General features: G+C 53.1%; 4 protein-coding genes across 4 annotated transcripts; all 4 read left to right on the forward strand.

Annotated features, from left to right (window-relative positions):
* Positions 1-574: 574 nt before the first annotated feature.
* On the forward strand, positions 575-2,629 carry BO86DRAFT_90299 (putative HLH transcription factor (Hpa3)). The gene is made up of 4 exons (XM_025677776.1): positions 575-1,146; positions 1,201-1,950; positions 2,014-2,253; positions 2,307-2,629. The coding sequence occupies exons 1-4, from the start codon at positions 942-944 to the stop codon at positions 2,621-2,623; spliced, it is 1,512 nt and encodes a 503-aa protein (XP_025527781.1). The 5' UTR covers positions 575-941; the 3' UTR covers positions 2,624-2,629.
* A 1,418-nt stretch (positions 2,630-4,047) lies between these two features.
* Positions 4,048-8,126, forward strand: BO86DRAFT_90536 (uncharacterized protein). Its single transcript, XM_025677779.1, has one exon. The coding sequence runs from the start codon at positions 4,305-4,307 to the stop codon at positions 8,010-8,012; it is 3,708 nt and encodes a 1,235-aa protein (XP_025527782.1). The 5' UTR covers positions 4,048-4,304; the 3' UTR covers positions 8,013-8,126.
* A 44-nt stretch (positions 8,127-8,170) lies between these two features.
* On the forward strand, positions 8,171-9,523 carry BO86DRAFT_429892 (uncharacterized protein). The gene has a single exon (XM_025675657.1). It carries the CDS (start codon positions 8,499-8,501, stop codon positions 9,327-9,329), a length of 831 nt encoding a protein of 276 aa, XP_025527783.1. The 5' UTR covers positions 8,171-8,498; the 3' UTR covers positions 9,330-9,523.
* A 919-nt stretch (positions 9,524-10,442) lies between these two features.
* Positions 10,443-12,939, forward strand: BO86DRAFT_389184 (alkaline phosphatase family protein). Its single transcript, XM_025672061.1, has 3 exons — positions 10,443-11,005; positions 11,087-12,344; positions 12,396-12,939. The coding sequence occupies exons 1-3, from the start codon at positions 10,544-10,546 to the stop codon at positions 12,794-12,796; spliced, it is 2,121 nt and encodes a 706-aa protein (XP_025527784.1). The 5' UTR covers positions 10,443-10,543; the 3' UTR covers positions 12,797-12,939.
* Positions 12,940-12,977: the final 38 nt, after the last annotated feature.

Genomic DNA, 12,977 nt, shown 5'->3' on the forward strand with positions numbered 1-12,977 from the left:
AGCTCCCTGTGCGATCCATTGTCTGCGAACCATGCCCCAGAACCATTGGTCCTGTGGTCTATAATTTCTGTCCACCCCCCCTCCATCCGTCTTCCCCCATGTGGTTGACCTCAACACGGATTGCTCATTTTTCCTATTAAAATTTAGCGCTCCCTTGCCTCTCTTCCCTTCCATTTCTGAAACGTCCCTTTCCTCTTCCTTGTACATTCTCCGTGGCCTCCATAAGAATTCAAGTGCCCTCGTTTACACTTTCTACATGATCCGTCCCTGAATAGGTACTCTGGCTGCTTTCCCGCCTGCTTGACTTGTTTCCGACACCTGCCCCGAACCTTGGCTGCGCTCTGCGTGATCAATCAGCTCGCCTTTTTTTTTTTTTTTTTTTTTTTTTTCGTTTTCCAAATACTTATCTCTTTGTCGCATAGTGACCGTCATCCGCTACACTATTATACCTTGCGTCTCGACTCGCCAAGCGTGAACTTCCACGAAATCTGACACTTGACCTCTTACGTGGTCTAGTGACAATCATTGTTGGCAACACTCTTCTTGGGCAAGCAGATTCTGGAGGGAATTCGACTCTTTGCGAAATAAAAGTAGAATTCTAGAGAAGGAGGAACAGAATTCCCCCGGGTGGTCCCCTGAACTCGAAAGCCGAACATCTCTCGATCTGGAGTCGCTTCCCTACGCGATCCTCGAACGGTACCTCGATCGACATCAATCTCTCGGCATTTACCGCATCTATCGGCTGGTCATTCAATATAAGACGTGTGTCCTACGATTGCTTCTCGATACGTCGAACATGATATAGTGAGGGAGGTACATTATTTTGGATCACTAGTCTTCGCAAAAGTACTTCGTCGCTCTTTGAGCAATATCTGCACCCACATACGGTCTCTCGCTCTTTCTCTCGTCCCCTACTGTCTCAACGCATCGAAAGCTTCACAATGGAAACCACTCTCACACACCGGCCATGGGAGCCTGCCACAACGGGACCGCAGGGTATCCCAACCACTCAGACCCTGCCTTCGATCTCAACATTGACAGCGAGCATGACGGGTATCCCGACCCCGGCGGAGAAATCGCCTGGAAATGCCTCGTTGAATACAATCGAGCGAGATTCAGGGAACTGGTCTATGCCTCAGAGTACAAGTAGGTGGCTTGATGTTTATCGCATACGTAATCCATGCTGACCGCCTACGCCAGGATCTTCGACTTATTCCACCGCGACGAACGGCACCGGAAACTACCCCTCTCTTTCATTCCTCACATCCTCACAACCATCCCCGAATCGCGTCTCCCTTGTCTCCGACCGATCTCCATACCCCAATGACCTCTCCAGTACCACTACCCCTTCTTCAGCCGGAGCCCAGCCATCCCCCAATTTCGGTCACGCTCAACCCCCGACGACACTACCTTCCATAAACCAAAATTACGATGCGCCTTCCCAGAGAGCCAGCATGGCGGAGCCGGCAGAGTCGCGACGGAGCAGCGTGGATAGCAGGATGAATCAGGGAATCAGCTCTCTCGCCATCAACCCGGCTTCCCCATACCATAGCACGAACGCCTCGCAGTCGTCAATTGTTTCTGGCCTACAACGGGAACGTGGGATTTCGATGGATGTTAATATGAACAACACTTACCGGGGTCCTCGCTACTCTGCCGGACAACCTCTTTCTCCACTTGGCCCAAGAGCTGGCGAGCATCGTAGCTTTGCGGCTGGCCGCACTGCACCTGCGATTTCGTCGAATCCTCGGTCCGAAATTTACAATGCGGAGGCTCCCACTGCGGGTCTCGCCTATGCCTTCCCAGATCCAGATGTCGCCCGGTCGAATTCCGTTTCGTCTACCGCCGATAAACCTCTTAGCGGCCATCAATTCACACGGAAAGGAAGCACGGCAGAGTCTCTGGCTAGCAGTGTGTACTCCGATGCACGCCTACCCCGTGGACAACATGGTATGTTTGACGCACTAGTCCTGGGATGGTCTCTTATGCACGCATATGTCTAACACTCAACAGAACTCCCTCAAAATGTACATCACCATACGCTTCAGCATAAACAAGTCCGTGGTTTGATTGGCGAGGCGGAAGCGCATGGCGGCAGCACTCCCTACAGCCGCACACCAGAATTGCGCGTCACCCACAAGCTAGCTGAGCGGAAGCGCCGGAGCGAGATGAAAGATTGTTTTGAGGCCCTACGCGTCCGTCTTCCGCAGAGTCAGAACAACAAATCTAGCAAATGGGAGACTCTCACTAGAGGTAAGCACTTATCCGCCACATTGTTAGCCATCCCTCATTAACAACTCCAATAGCGATCGAGTACATAAGCCATCTGGAAAAGATGCTCAACAATGCTCGCCGCGACAACGACGTTCTGAGGAGTGAGGTTGATGAATTACGCGCGCAGCTAAACCAGCAGCAAGCCAATGGACAGTCGCGCCAGGCGTCAATATTCGAGCATCACACCATCTCCGCTCCGCAGACTAACGGTCAGGTACATGGTCCGATCTACCCCAGCTACGCCCAAGGCTCTGCCATGGCGCAAGAGCAGCCTCGTACATTACCCCCACTTATGAATGGGTCTGTTGCTCCTATGCAAGGCGTACAGTACACCGATGATCGACGGTAACTTGAAACAAGATCATAGCGTACCGAAATACATCCCTTCATGAGGCCTTGCTACTAATGCATTGGTGATGATTCCTCGGCGACCGCAACCTTTTTGATTCTGCTTTGCAGAGGAAAGTCTTGAGCGGCTTTCCTCGTTCTGTGAACATTCGCTCTCATTCAACATATACATATTTCCTGGATTTAACCGGCAAGCTTCTCTGGCTGGCATCAGATTTCCACTGAATCTGCTGCTCTCTCCATCATCACTGTGTCTTGTTTACTTTTACTTCTGTTCGCCTCAAAGATTACCCCCGCACCGCATGTTTCGATATCTCTACTTGCGTCTCCTTTATCGCCTCTTATGTCTTGAATACTCCCCTTTGTGAGGGATTTCATGTGTCATCCTTGGTTTACGGTTGGATCAGTTATCGACGTTGCATCCTCAATACCCCTTGGTTGTAGAAAGGAAGCAACATGTTTGTGACATGAGCTTTGCGCATATTCCTTCTTGATATCCTCATGGCCTGTTCATTATGTCTATCTGTGTGACCATTTGGTACTGACTCGGAGATGAAATGAAAAAATTCCTACCGCTGCGCAAGCCGATCCACAGGAATCGGCAGCGATATTTGTCTTAAAATCTTCTCATTTTTGTGTACTCACCTTGTAACGTAGTCTTAAGTGTATCGCAGGGAATTCCTGGCGCATAGGAGAGAGACACGGTACCTGAGTACCTAGTACCTAGTAGTGGGCGCAATCTCCACTGTTGGGGGAGGTACTATTTTTGTCACCCAGCAAAGCGGGTCCCTGATTGGGTGGGCCGCTGACAGTCTGCAACATCGACTAAGGGAGTTAGCGCTCGGGCGGGTGTCGTGCATCGGCGGCTATACAACTTGCCCACTGCACTGCATCACCCATCACGCTTCGTCCACAGCCAATCCTCAGATCACTTCTGCAGATTACTCTCCGTCCTGCAGAGTCCATTTGCCTCTTTCTATTCTTTTCACCCAGTCAGCGCTTCGTACGAACTGATCTATCTGCAGCAGATGTCGCCGAAAACCATGGATACTGGTCGACTCGCGATTCTGCACAGGCTCTGGCCGGAACAATGCGAAACAAGCTGTTTAGATCAAGGATAGCTCTTCGGAGGAAGCTTTCTCCTCCCTCCATCGATCACCTGAGGTGACGAAGCTTTTCCCACTGTCGTACATTTCTGAGCGCATCTGTTGATTTCTTCTGGCCTTCATCCTTGTACAGACTGGCTGGCTTGATGTGCCTTTCATGATTTTATGAATTCGTTGTTGGAGCTTGTCTCGCACACCTGTTTTGCTCTCTTGGCAATTGATCATTCACATTCTTTGAGTCACGGTAATTGTGGAAGATTTCTTTGCTTGTGTTAATGCTATTGTCGACATTATTTCATTGTTGCTTCTGACTCGCTGACCTCTGAAGACAATCGACTCTACCCTTTGTTCTTCTTTCAGAAAAGCCTTTCCCCCGTGTCAAAGAACCAAAGGAGAACACCTCTGCCAATTGAACAGATACAGCTCCTTCATATTAATTAGAGGTCCTTGCCTTGTCTGCAACTACTGAGTGGTCAGAACTTGCATCATCTACAGTTTAGTATCCCTACATACTTTGCAAATTAGCTGGGCCTACGAGTCAACTTTGCGGGCCATTACCATACGCAGTCCGGTGCCATGGCTTCTCGGAATCAGAAGCCACTGGCTGGACTGCTTATTCCTACTGCTCCAAGCTTTCCTCTCTCATCACCAATTACAGAAGAGGTTCCCAGCCCCATCCCATCATCGCCGGACGACCACGAATTGTGGCGGAATCGCCCTTTCGCTCTTCTGAGCAAAACGATCAGCAAGAATCCTTTCATTCGCAAGGCCACCTTTGATGATCAGATTCAAGGACAGGGTCATACCGGCCGCCTCTCTGGTGCAGGTGATATCGTACAAGGAGTAGTGCATATGGAGCAAGGAGCTGAGCAGAGCTCAAGCAGAAGTCGCGGATTGAACTTGGTCACAGATTTCTCCAAACCAAGTACGACTGTGCAGCACGAGGTGCCAGCACCAGTCTTCGTCGATTTGAACGACCTCAAAGCCCTCTCGCAGGTGCGAGAGCAAGAAAGAGCTACGAACAATACCTCGGGGACTGTAGAGTCAGGTGCACCACAGTCTTTCGGGGTTGCCGAGCAGAAGACGATAGGCAAGCACGAGCTGTCGCCTTCTGATAGACATATCATGATCGGGCTTCGAATGCCATTTCTTGGATCGAAGGACTCGCCTGAGGGAAGGTCAAGGGAAAGAGATAGGATGCGGTTCTCACATACTCCACTTACACCTTCAATTATTGTGACTCCTGCCAAGGAAGATACATTTTGGGACGGATTCGAGCCGGCTCATCCCCGTCCCAGAGCGACATCCAGCATCTACTCTCAACCTACGCCATACCCCGATTATGACGATCATGATATACCGCCAGTGCCGGCTATCCCAGCCTTTCATGTCCGTGCGGATAATGAGAAGGCCAGCCCTGATTCCCCTTCTATGAAATCTGTAATGTCATCAAGAAAACAGCGTGCTTTTTCAACCGGAACTATCTTTGAGGAAGATAGTCCCAAGCTCACAGGGCGACCAAGCTCGTTCTCAACTGAGAAGGTGAGGAAGATTCCGGATCGACTAAGCATCAATACCGAAGCTACCCGGCAGTCGCAAGGCTGGTGGACGTATCTCATGTCACCTCTCTTTCCCAAGACGCCAATCACTGCCGGAAGGCCTCCTGTGCCCAGCATCGCAACCCACTCCTCTAGACTGACGGACGAGTGGTGGGAGAAGGAAGTCTCATACTTTTCGCCCGACACCCCGGATGCCGTCACACATCCACTAGATAAGGCCAACTCCAGTCCATCAAATCCTAGTTCGGATGAAGCTGAGCGAAATATGCCATCCTTTGTGTTTCCTGGAGAGCCAATTCAGGGCTCTGCTGCCGAGTATTATCAGGCATGTGCCCACGAACTGTTTAGCGGGCGACCTTATTTCGAGTGCGTTAATCATATCTGTTCGATCACCCCAAAGGATAAGGTTGCGGCAATGATGGCTGAAGCGCCTGCGATGGCCACTCACGAGAAAGAGCTTCTCATTGACGTCGATGATATGCCTGGGACTGAGAAGAAACATCCATCTCGACACTCCGATGCGGACACTGGTCTGCGTTCCGTTGATGGGATTTCCACTGTGGCTAAAAGCAGACAGAACCCTTTCCGTGATTCCGATGAACACAGCATCCTAAGCGGTCCTACGTTGACTGGGTATCCTCAAAGTGAATATCCTTCCAGCGAGCATCCTTTAAGCAAGGACGCACCAAGCAAGGATACACCAAGTCAGCACCCACCTAGTGAGCGCTCTCCGAGTATCCGATCTCTAAAGCAGCAACCTCAAACACAGAGCCCGAAGGAAACCGCTGAAGAAGTTTCATCTACGCCGGAACCTCAAGAAGGGTCAAGCGCAGCACCGGCGGCCATCGCTGAGAGCCATGTTGAGAAGCAAGCCCCTTACCCTTTCTACCAGCCAATTATTCAGCCAATAATCCAACCAGCACAACCAGTCAGCCCGCCAGCTCCTGTGGTAGTCTCGCAGCCAATTCCCCAACCAACGAATACGGCACCACCGATAGTGCAGAACTTTTACAACCATCCCGCCGTTGTCCCTTCCGCCGTTCTTATAGCTCCGCCGGAACGAAGCTATTCGCAGTACATTGTACACCCTGCATCCAATCCTGCTCCACAGCCGCAGCCTCCGGAGCCTGTGTCGCCCGCTTTTCAACGAGTGACAGAAAGAGGATCAATACCCTTGAGCGATGTGCAGAACACACCGGCACCTGCCTATACCTCTTACCACCACAGCTCTAGCATTCTGCCCCCACGCATAGATCCACACCCGCTCACACGGGAGGAGGTGGACTCAACTACGGAAAGACAGAAGATTGAAACGAAACGACGAAGGCTAGAGAAGGAAGACGCTGTTGGCCGGAAATTAGGTGGATGCTGGCGTGGCAGAGGCCCGGTTAGCAAGAAAGGCTGTTTTAGCAGGTCGGGACGAGAAGGGAGAGTGAAGCGTCGGTGGTATTTGGCGATCTGCACTTCGTTCCTCATAATCGTCTTGCTCGCTCTCATTCTTGCCTTGACACTGACCAGGAAGGGAAATGCAACGCCGGTGCAATCCCAATGGCTGAACCTCACCGGCTATCCCCCTATGCCAACTGGCATTGCGACAATCGCTGGACCGAATCTTTACAAACGAGTCCCCGGCTGCATTGCCCCATCTTCACTCTGGAGTTGTGCCCTTCCAAAGGAGCAGCAGTCCGATAACAAGCCGTACACAGCCGATGAGCCCAACTTCCGCGTCGAGATCGATTTCCGCAACGGAACCTATCCAAACAGCACGACGATTGCCTCGCGATCATTATTCTCTGGCCGCTCCTCTGGTACGGATCCCTCACCATCCCCACCAAGCATGAAGGACCAAGCCTTTCTCGGGAACACCACGGACAAAAACAGCGCCCCCTACGCCGGCGAAGAGACCCCATTCTTCATGAGCTTTCTTTCAGCCGCCTCGACATCTTCCTCTTCATCCACCCGTCGACGACTCGCCCGCAAGAGAGATGACGCTTTTCCCGACCTCGACTCCCTTATTCCCTCACCCGACCTGAACTCCGACGGCACCGCCGCGGCCGCCGAGCTCTACCCCCTCTCGGAATCGCAACCCATTCGCCTCTACAACCGTGGACAAGCCACGGAACACTATGGATTCTACACCTACTTCGATCGCTCTATCTTCCTGTCTTCACTCGCTCCTCTGAATGGAAGTGGTATAGACGACGACGCAAACGACAGTGACGGCGGCTCAACCGAGGAGGAAGCCCGCGTGCGCTGCACCTGGGCGCAAACGCGCTTCCTTGTGCAGATCTGGACTCGATCAACGGATACATTGTTGCAGGCGTCATCAGCGTCCGCGTCCGCGTCCGCCACTCCGACTTCCTCCGCCTCGAGCGCTTCATCCACCTCTACCTCCTCCTCGTCCGCAACGGACTTCACCCGACCCGGTTCCTTCCCTTACCCCGTCACCATCACCCTGGACCGGCACGGTGGCGACGCGAAGAAGAAGATGGTGTATTGCTACGCGATGGAGGCGGACGAGAAGATGAATTCCACGCTCGTGAAATTGCAGGTTGAAGACCGGAGTTATGGTGGCCAATTGGTAAATCCAGCGCCGGGAATCTTTGACTTTGCGAGTAATTCGTCCTCGTCTTCGGCCAATGAGACGAGCTCGGTGTATGGCGGGGTTGATGGCGGTACGGGAGGGTGTTCGTGCCAGTGGGTGAATTGGCTTTCAACATCTTGAATGGGATGATATGGGAGGTAGACAAAACCCTACTCGGCTGCATACTGTATCTATGACCACTTGGTTTCATAATGAGATGACTCTACTAGAAGACTAAAATGAACTACAATCATATTTCTCCCTCGAGACTTCCTGGATGCGGTTTAATAATGCAGAATCGGGATTCGGTTTTGTGTGTATATGAACTGATGGAATTATTGTAGAGACTGTCCCTCCAAAACGCCCATTCCTCCTGTTTCCCCGATTAATTCCTTCTTTGATTTTGTTGTTCTTTTTCTCACATTCCCGATTCCCAAAAGAGAATGATTACCTGCTCAATAGGTCGATACATATGCAAGGCCCTCAAAGTGCAATCAAAAAGGCAAAGCAAACAAATCCAAACAAAGCAGATGAGCCAAGAAAACACAGACAAAAAATCCTCTCACAAAAGACACAATTGCCAACTGAGGCAAGCACCGTTACCCCCGCAAACAGGTCTATGCAGCAATGAGTGAATGGTCTCGGACAATCCGGCCTGTCCTCGACCCCAGGCCGTCCCCGGGGACTTCCAGACTAAGCCTAAGCCAGCACCAGCACCCCGACCACAATGCCCCCGACCAGCGACAGCGCCGAGGCGACCATCTTGGTGCTCCCGCTCGTGGTCAGACCATTCGTTGCGCTGGGGGCGGCCGGCGCGGCACCACCGCCCTCGCCGCCGCTGCCGCCGCCGCTGCCGCCATTACCGCTCCCGCCGTTCGAGCCGGAGCTCGTCGCCGAGTGCGTGGCCTTCGGGCTCGTGGTGTTGGTGAACCCGGCGCTGGGCGTCGTCACGGGGACGATGGACGGGGTCACGATCGCCGGCGGCGCCGTGGTCAAGGGGATGACGGGCACGCTGGCCGGCACGCTGGCCGGCACGCTGGCGTTGGCGGGGATGGGGAACGGGGGCACCACGACGACCGCGGGGACGGTCGATGCGGTCACGGCGGCGGGTTCCTCCGTCGCGGCGGGGGTCTCGGCCGTGCTGATGACGACGGCGGGCGCTTGCGTGGTGGGCTGTTGCTCGGTCTGCACGGGCACCGGGATGGGCTCGGTGGCGCCGCCCGGCGTGGTGGGGATGCTGACCGGGATGGTGGTTGGGGTGGTGATGGTGGTCTCGGGCTGCGTGGCGTTCTGGCGCGCGTGGATGATGCCGTGGCGCGCGTGGGCGGTGCCCGCTGCGAGGGCCAGGGCCGCTGCGAGATGGTTGGAGATGTGCATTGTGGTGTGCTTTCTTTGCTTTGGGAGGGGAGAGGGGAGAGGGGCCAGAAACAGCAGTGGCTTGACTGGGACAGGGAGTAGGATTGGGGCTGTTTTGCTTGAAGCAAAGATGAGGATGGGCGATGAACGATGAGGGAGGTGTGATGGGAGGGGTGGGTTGGGGAGGAACCTTTATAGCTTTTCCCTGTCGTTCGAATCCGGTAGGTTAGTCCTCTGGATTTTGGGCTGGCTGTTGTTGCTTTCGTTTTGGGGTTGTTTGTTTGAATCTACACATCCATCTTCAGTAGTGAAGTGACCTTGAGTATAGAGCTGGACGAAAGCCTATGGTTCGAAGCCAGATTCGACACAACACGGTACTGCATTCGGAGAAGCAAAACAGACAACGGGTCCGATGCAGAGACGTCTGATTGCTCCGGATCAGGTTCCATAGCTTGTCCACAGTGGTGGATCTTCTCGACTGGAGTCCTTCATGTCGAGAACAGCTGAGGTCATGTGACTTGGATCTTCGCTCAGCCCTATACTTGCCGAAGTGGGAGCCAGTTGCCGGAAACAGGGGCGCAAACTGGAATGCTGATCCATTCTTGGACTACTTTTAGAACCGCAAGTAAGCTTCTCAAGGTTAGTACTAAGGGGGGTTGGGGGACGATTGGGATAGTTAGTCAGCTCTCAGGCGCTCTTCGATACTTCCGCAAGTGATTATGTGGCGTTCACGGCTGTGTACGCATTCAACCAGCGCCTAAGCATTCGACAAATGAGTCCGGCTGGCCGCGTGTACAGTGTAGCTGGGCCATATGTTCGAGAGCATTGCTCAGAGAGTACTCGGGTGCGATGAACCGTATCAAAATCCTAGGCTAGGCTGCGTGTAGAAGCTGTGTCACTGCTAGTGAGTGAAGCTTGAGAATGGTTATTTGCGGAAAGACAGCATTTGCCCTCTGATATGGAGAGCTGACGACCATTATGGTACTGCTGTAAGAAAGATTTCATCATTTCTGCTCCAACCTGCTTGTCCCAGATCTCATTGGCAACGATCCAGTAGACAGTATGGGGTATGGGGTAGAGTCGAGCATTGAAGCTGAAGGGCGGGCGAACGAACCGTGGGATGATCCCTTTTCGGCACCGGCCCGGAGATCGCCCGAACTCCAATCGCTCTCCCTATCAATCAACTTATCGACTAATCGACTAATCACCATTCATTCAGTTCTCTTTCTTCTTTTCAAACTGTCCATCCCTGCTTCCCACGCCTGTGTCAACGCGTATCTTCTTCGCATCCGGCCCCATGCCAGCTATTATCCCCCATGCTTTCACGACGTAATAATCGCGACGCTTCCCTTCTTTCCCCCGGCGGCTACGACGAGGATGCCGAGTCGCTACGTTCCCCCTCAGAGCAGGACTCTGACTCCGAAGACGACGAATTCCTACGCCGATCTCGAACCACTCTCGAACTTGCAGAACACGACCGCACGGTTCTAGACGATGAAGAGGAGACCGAAAAGCTGTTGACCAGAAGCGGTCCGACGCATGGCCTCCGCCGCATTTTTAGCCCCAATAGCAGCAGTGTCCGGATTGGGAAGCAGGAACGCAGGCGACAAAGGAGGCAAGCCAGGAAGGATGCACGCAGAGGGCGTCTGGGGAACTCGCGGGAATCAGCCGAGATGCTGTTCGAGATGGAAGAGGGCCACCCGGACGATGAGAGCTCTCTCTTGAGTTCGTCCTCGTCGGATCTGGACCGTCGGCTCAAGGATTACACATCCGTCCCAGTATGCCGCCACGACAGGCCCACCCAGTGCAATTGCATATGATCTGTATTGTCGCTAACTAACTTACCTTGATTGCAACAGCCACCGCGTGTTTCATGGCGTCGCCTCCTGTTGATATTCTCCACCGTCCTGGTTCTCTTCTTCATACTCCTATTAGGAGCCTACAAGGCATCAACGAGATTTCGAGCCTCACATTCCTCGAAACGTTTCTTATCCAACGGCACCGCTCTATTTGCACCGACTACAATCCTGATCTCTCTCGATGGCTTTCGAGCGGACTTTTTGAACCGTGGCTTGACCCCGGCCCTCAACTCCTTGGTCGCGAACGGTGTCTCTCCGCAATACATGCTGCCCAGCTTTCCTAGCGTGACCTTCCCGAACCACTTCACCCTCGTGACGGGTCTATATCCCGAGAGTCATGGGATTGTTGGAAACACTTTCTGGGACCCTGAGATGGAGGATGAGTTCTACTACACCCATCCCAGCGTCAGCATGCAGCCTAAATGGTGGAATGCCGAGCCTCTCTGGATGACGGCTGAAAACCAGGGCGTGAGGGCTGCCATCCACATGTGGCCAGGTTCCGAGGCACATATCGGTGGTGTCGAGCCATCTTTTCTCGATCGCTATAATGGCTCCGAGGCACTTTCGCGAAAGGTCGACCGCATCCTAGGCCTGTTGGACCTCCCTGGCGTGGAGGACCAGACGCAAGCGTCCCGCCCGCAGTTCATTGCTGCTTACGTTCCCAATGTCGACGCCGACGGGCATCTGTACGGGCCTAATAGCACGGAGACGCGAGGCACCATAGCGAAGGTTGACTCCATGCTTGCTAGTCTTCTTACAGGCCTTCAAGATCGCAACTTGACTGAGATCGTCAATGTTGTGATTGTTTCTGACCATGGAATGGCCAGTACTGCTACCGAACGATTGGTGCAGCTGGAAGACTTGATTGATCTAAGCTTGGTCGCCCGCATTGATGGCTGGCCTTTGCGTGGGCTTCGCCCCAAGCGGCCGGAAGACCTTGCAGTTCTTCAGAATCAGCTCGAGAGCGTGGCATCCAACTTCTCTCATGCGCTGGAGGTTTACACGCGGGAGAACATGCCCGAACGATACCATTTCCAGAACAACGACCGTATTGCACCTCTTTGGGTGATCCCCAAGGCAGGTTGGGCAATTGTCGAACGGCCGGGTTTCGATGCTCAGCAGGCCTTGGAGAAAGGAGAGGTCTATCACCCGAAGGGGATTCATGGGTATGACCACGAGCACCCCTTAATGCGGGCGATCTTTATAGCTCGAGGCCCTGCGTTCCCCCATGAACCTAATAGCCGATTGGAAGCTTTCCGTAAGTACTCGAACGCTTCCGCACGCTTTCGCTGGTAGCTGACTCATTTAGAAAACATCAATGTCTACAACCTGATTTGTGACTCCCTTGGGGTGACGCCACACCCCAACAATGGAACTCTTCGTCTCCCTCTGAAGCCAGTGGGCCTACATTCTGACGAGGATTCACCGACCCTTGAGGATCCTTCTGATCCACCATCAGTCACGACCACCGTCGTCGAACCGATCAAGCCATCGACGACACCAACCACGACCTCATCCATGACTTCTGCCAGTCCCACGTCTTCGGCTGACATGGCTGTGGATACGCCACCGGAAACTAGCTCACAGAGCGAGGACGAAACGGGTCCAAACTGGTGGGGAACGTTGTGGGAGAAGATCGAAGAGGCCAAGGACTGGGCGACTGATGTGTTTGACACTGTCAAAGATAACTTTGTGACGGGGTCGTCCTAGATGATGATTCTTTTCCCTTTTTTTCCATTACGTCTATACCGACCTCTCAGTCAGTTTTGTTGGATGTTCTGGGGGCAGTACCACATACAGCATATATTAATTCGAGATACCCACAATTGATACTACATGCACCTAGAAATAAATGTTGACGATTTCCCGAAATGGGATCCCGACTGCAGGA

This window comes from Aspergillus japonicus (genome assembly GCF_003184785.1).
Source record: "Aspergillus japonicus CBS 114.51 unplaced genomic scaffold BO86scaffold_23, whole genome shotgun sequence".
NCBI lineage: Eukaryota > Fungi > Ascomycota > Eurotiomycetes > Eurotiales > Aspergillaceae > Aspergillus > Aspergillus japonicus.

What these genes read in the sequence shown, in the direction of transcription:
- BO86DRAFT_90299 (XM_025677776.1), top strand. Translation starts at nt 942, where the DNA reads ATGGAAACCACTCTCACACACCGGCCATGGGAGCCTGCCACAACGGGA. An exon ending in CCTACCCCGTGGACAACATG is followed by an intron (nt 1,951 to 2,013) that starts GTATGTTTGACG and finishes AACACTCAACAG; the next exon opens with AACTCCCTCAAAATGTACAT. An exon ending in ATGGGAGACTCTCACTAGAG is followed by an intron (nt 2,254 to 2,306) that starts GTAAGCACTTAT and finishes CAACTCCAATAG; the next exon opens with CGATCGAGTACATAAGCCAT.
- BO86DRAFT_90536 (XM_025677779.1), top strand. Translation starts at nt 4,305, where the DNA reads ATGGCTTCTCGGAATCAGAAGCCACTGGCTGGACTGCTTATTCCTACT.
- BO86DRAFT_429892 (XM_025675657.1), top strand. Translation starts at nt 8,499, where the DNA reads ATGAGTGAATGGTCTCGGACAATCCGGCCTGTCCTCGACCCCAGGCCG.
- BO86DRAFT_389184 (XM_025672061.1), top strand. Translation starts at nt 10,544, where the DNA reads ATGCTTTCACGACGTAATAATCGCGACGCTTCCCTTCTTTCCCCCGGC. An exon ending in AGGATTACACATCCGTCCCA is followed by an intron (nt 11,006 to 11,086) that starts GTATGCCGCCAC and finishes TGATTGCAACAG; the next exon opens with CCACCGCGTGTTTCATGGCG. An exon ending in TAGCCGATTGGAAGCTTTCC is followed by an intron (nt 12,345 to 12,395) that starts GTAAGTACTCGA and finishes TGACTCATTTAG; the next exon opens with AAAACATCAATGTCTACAAC.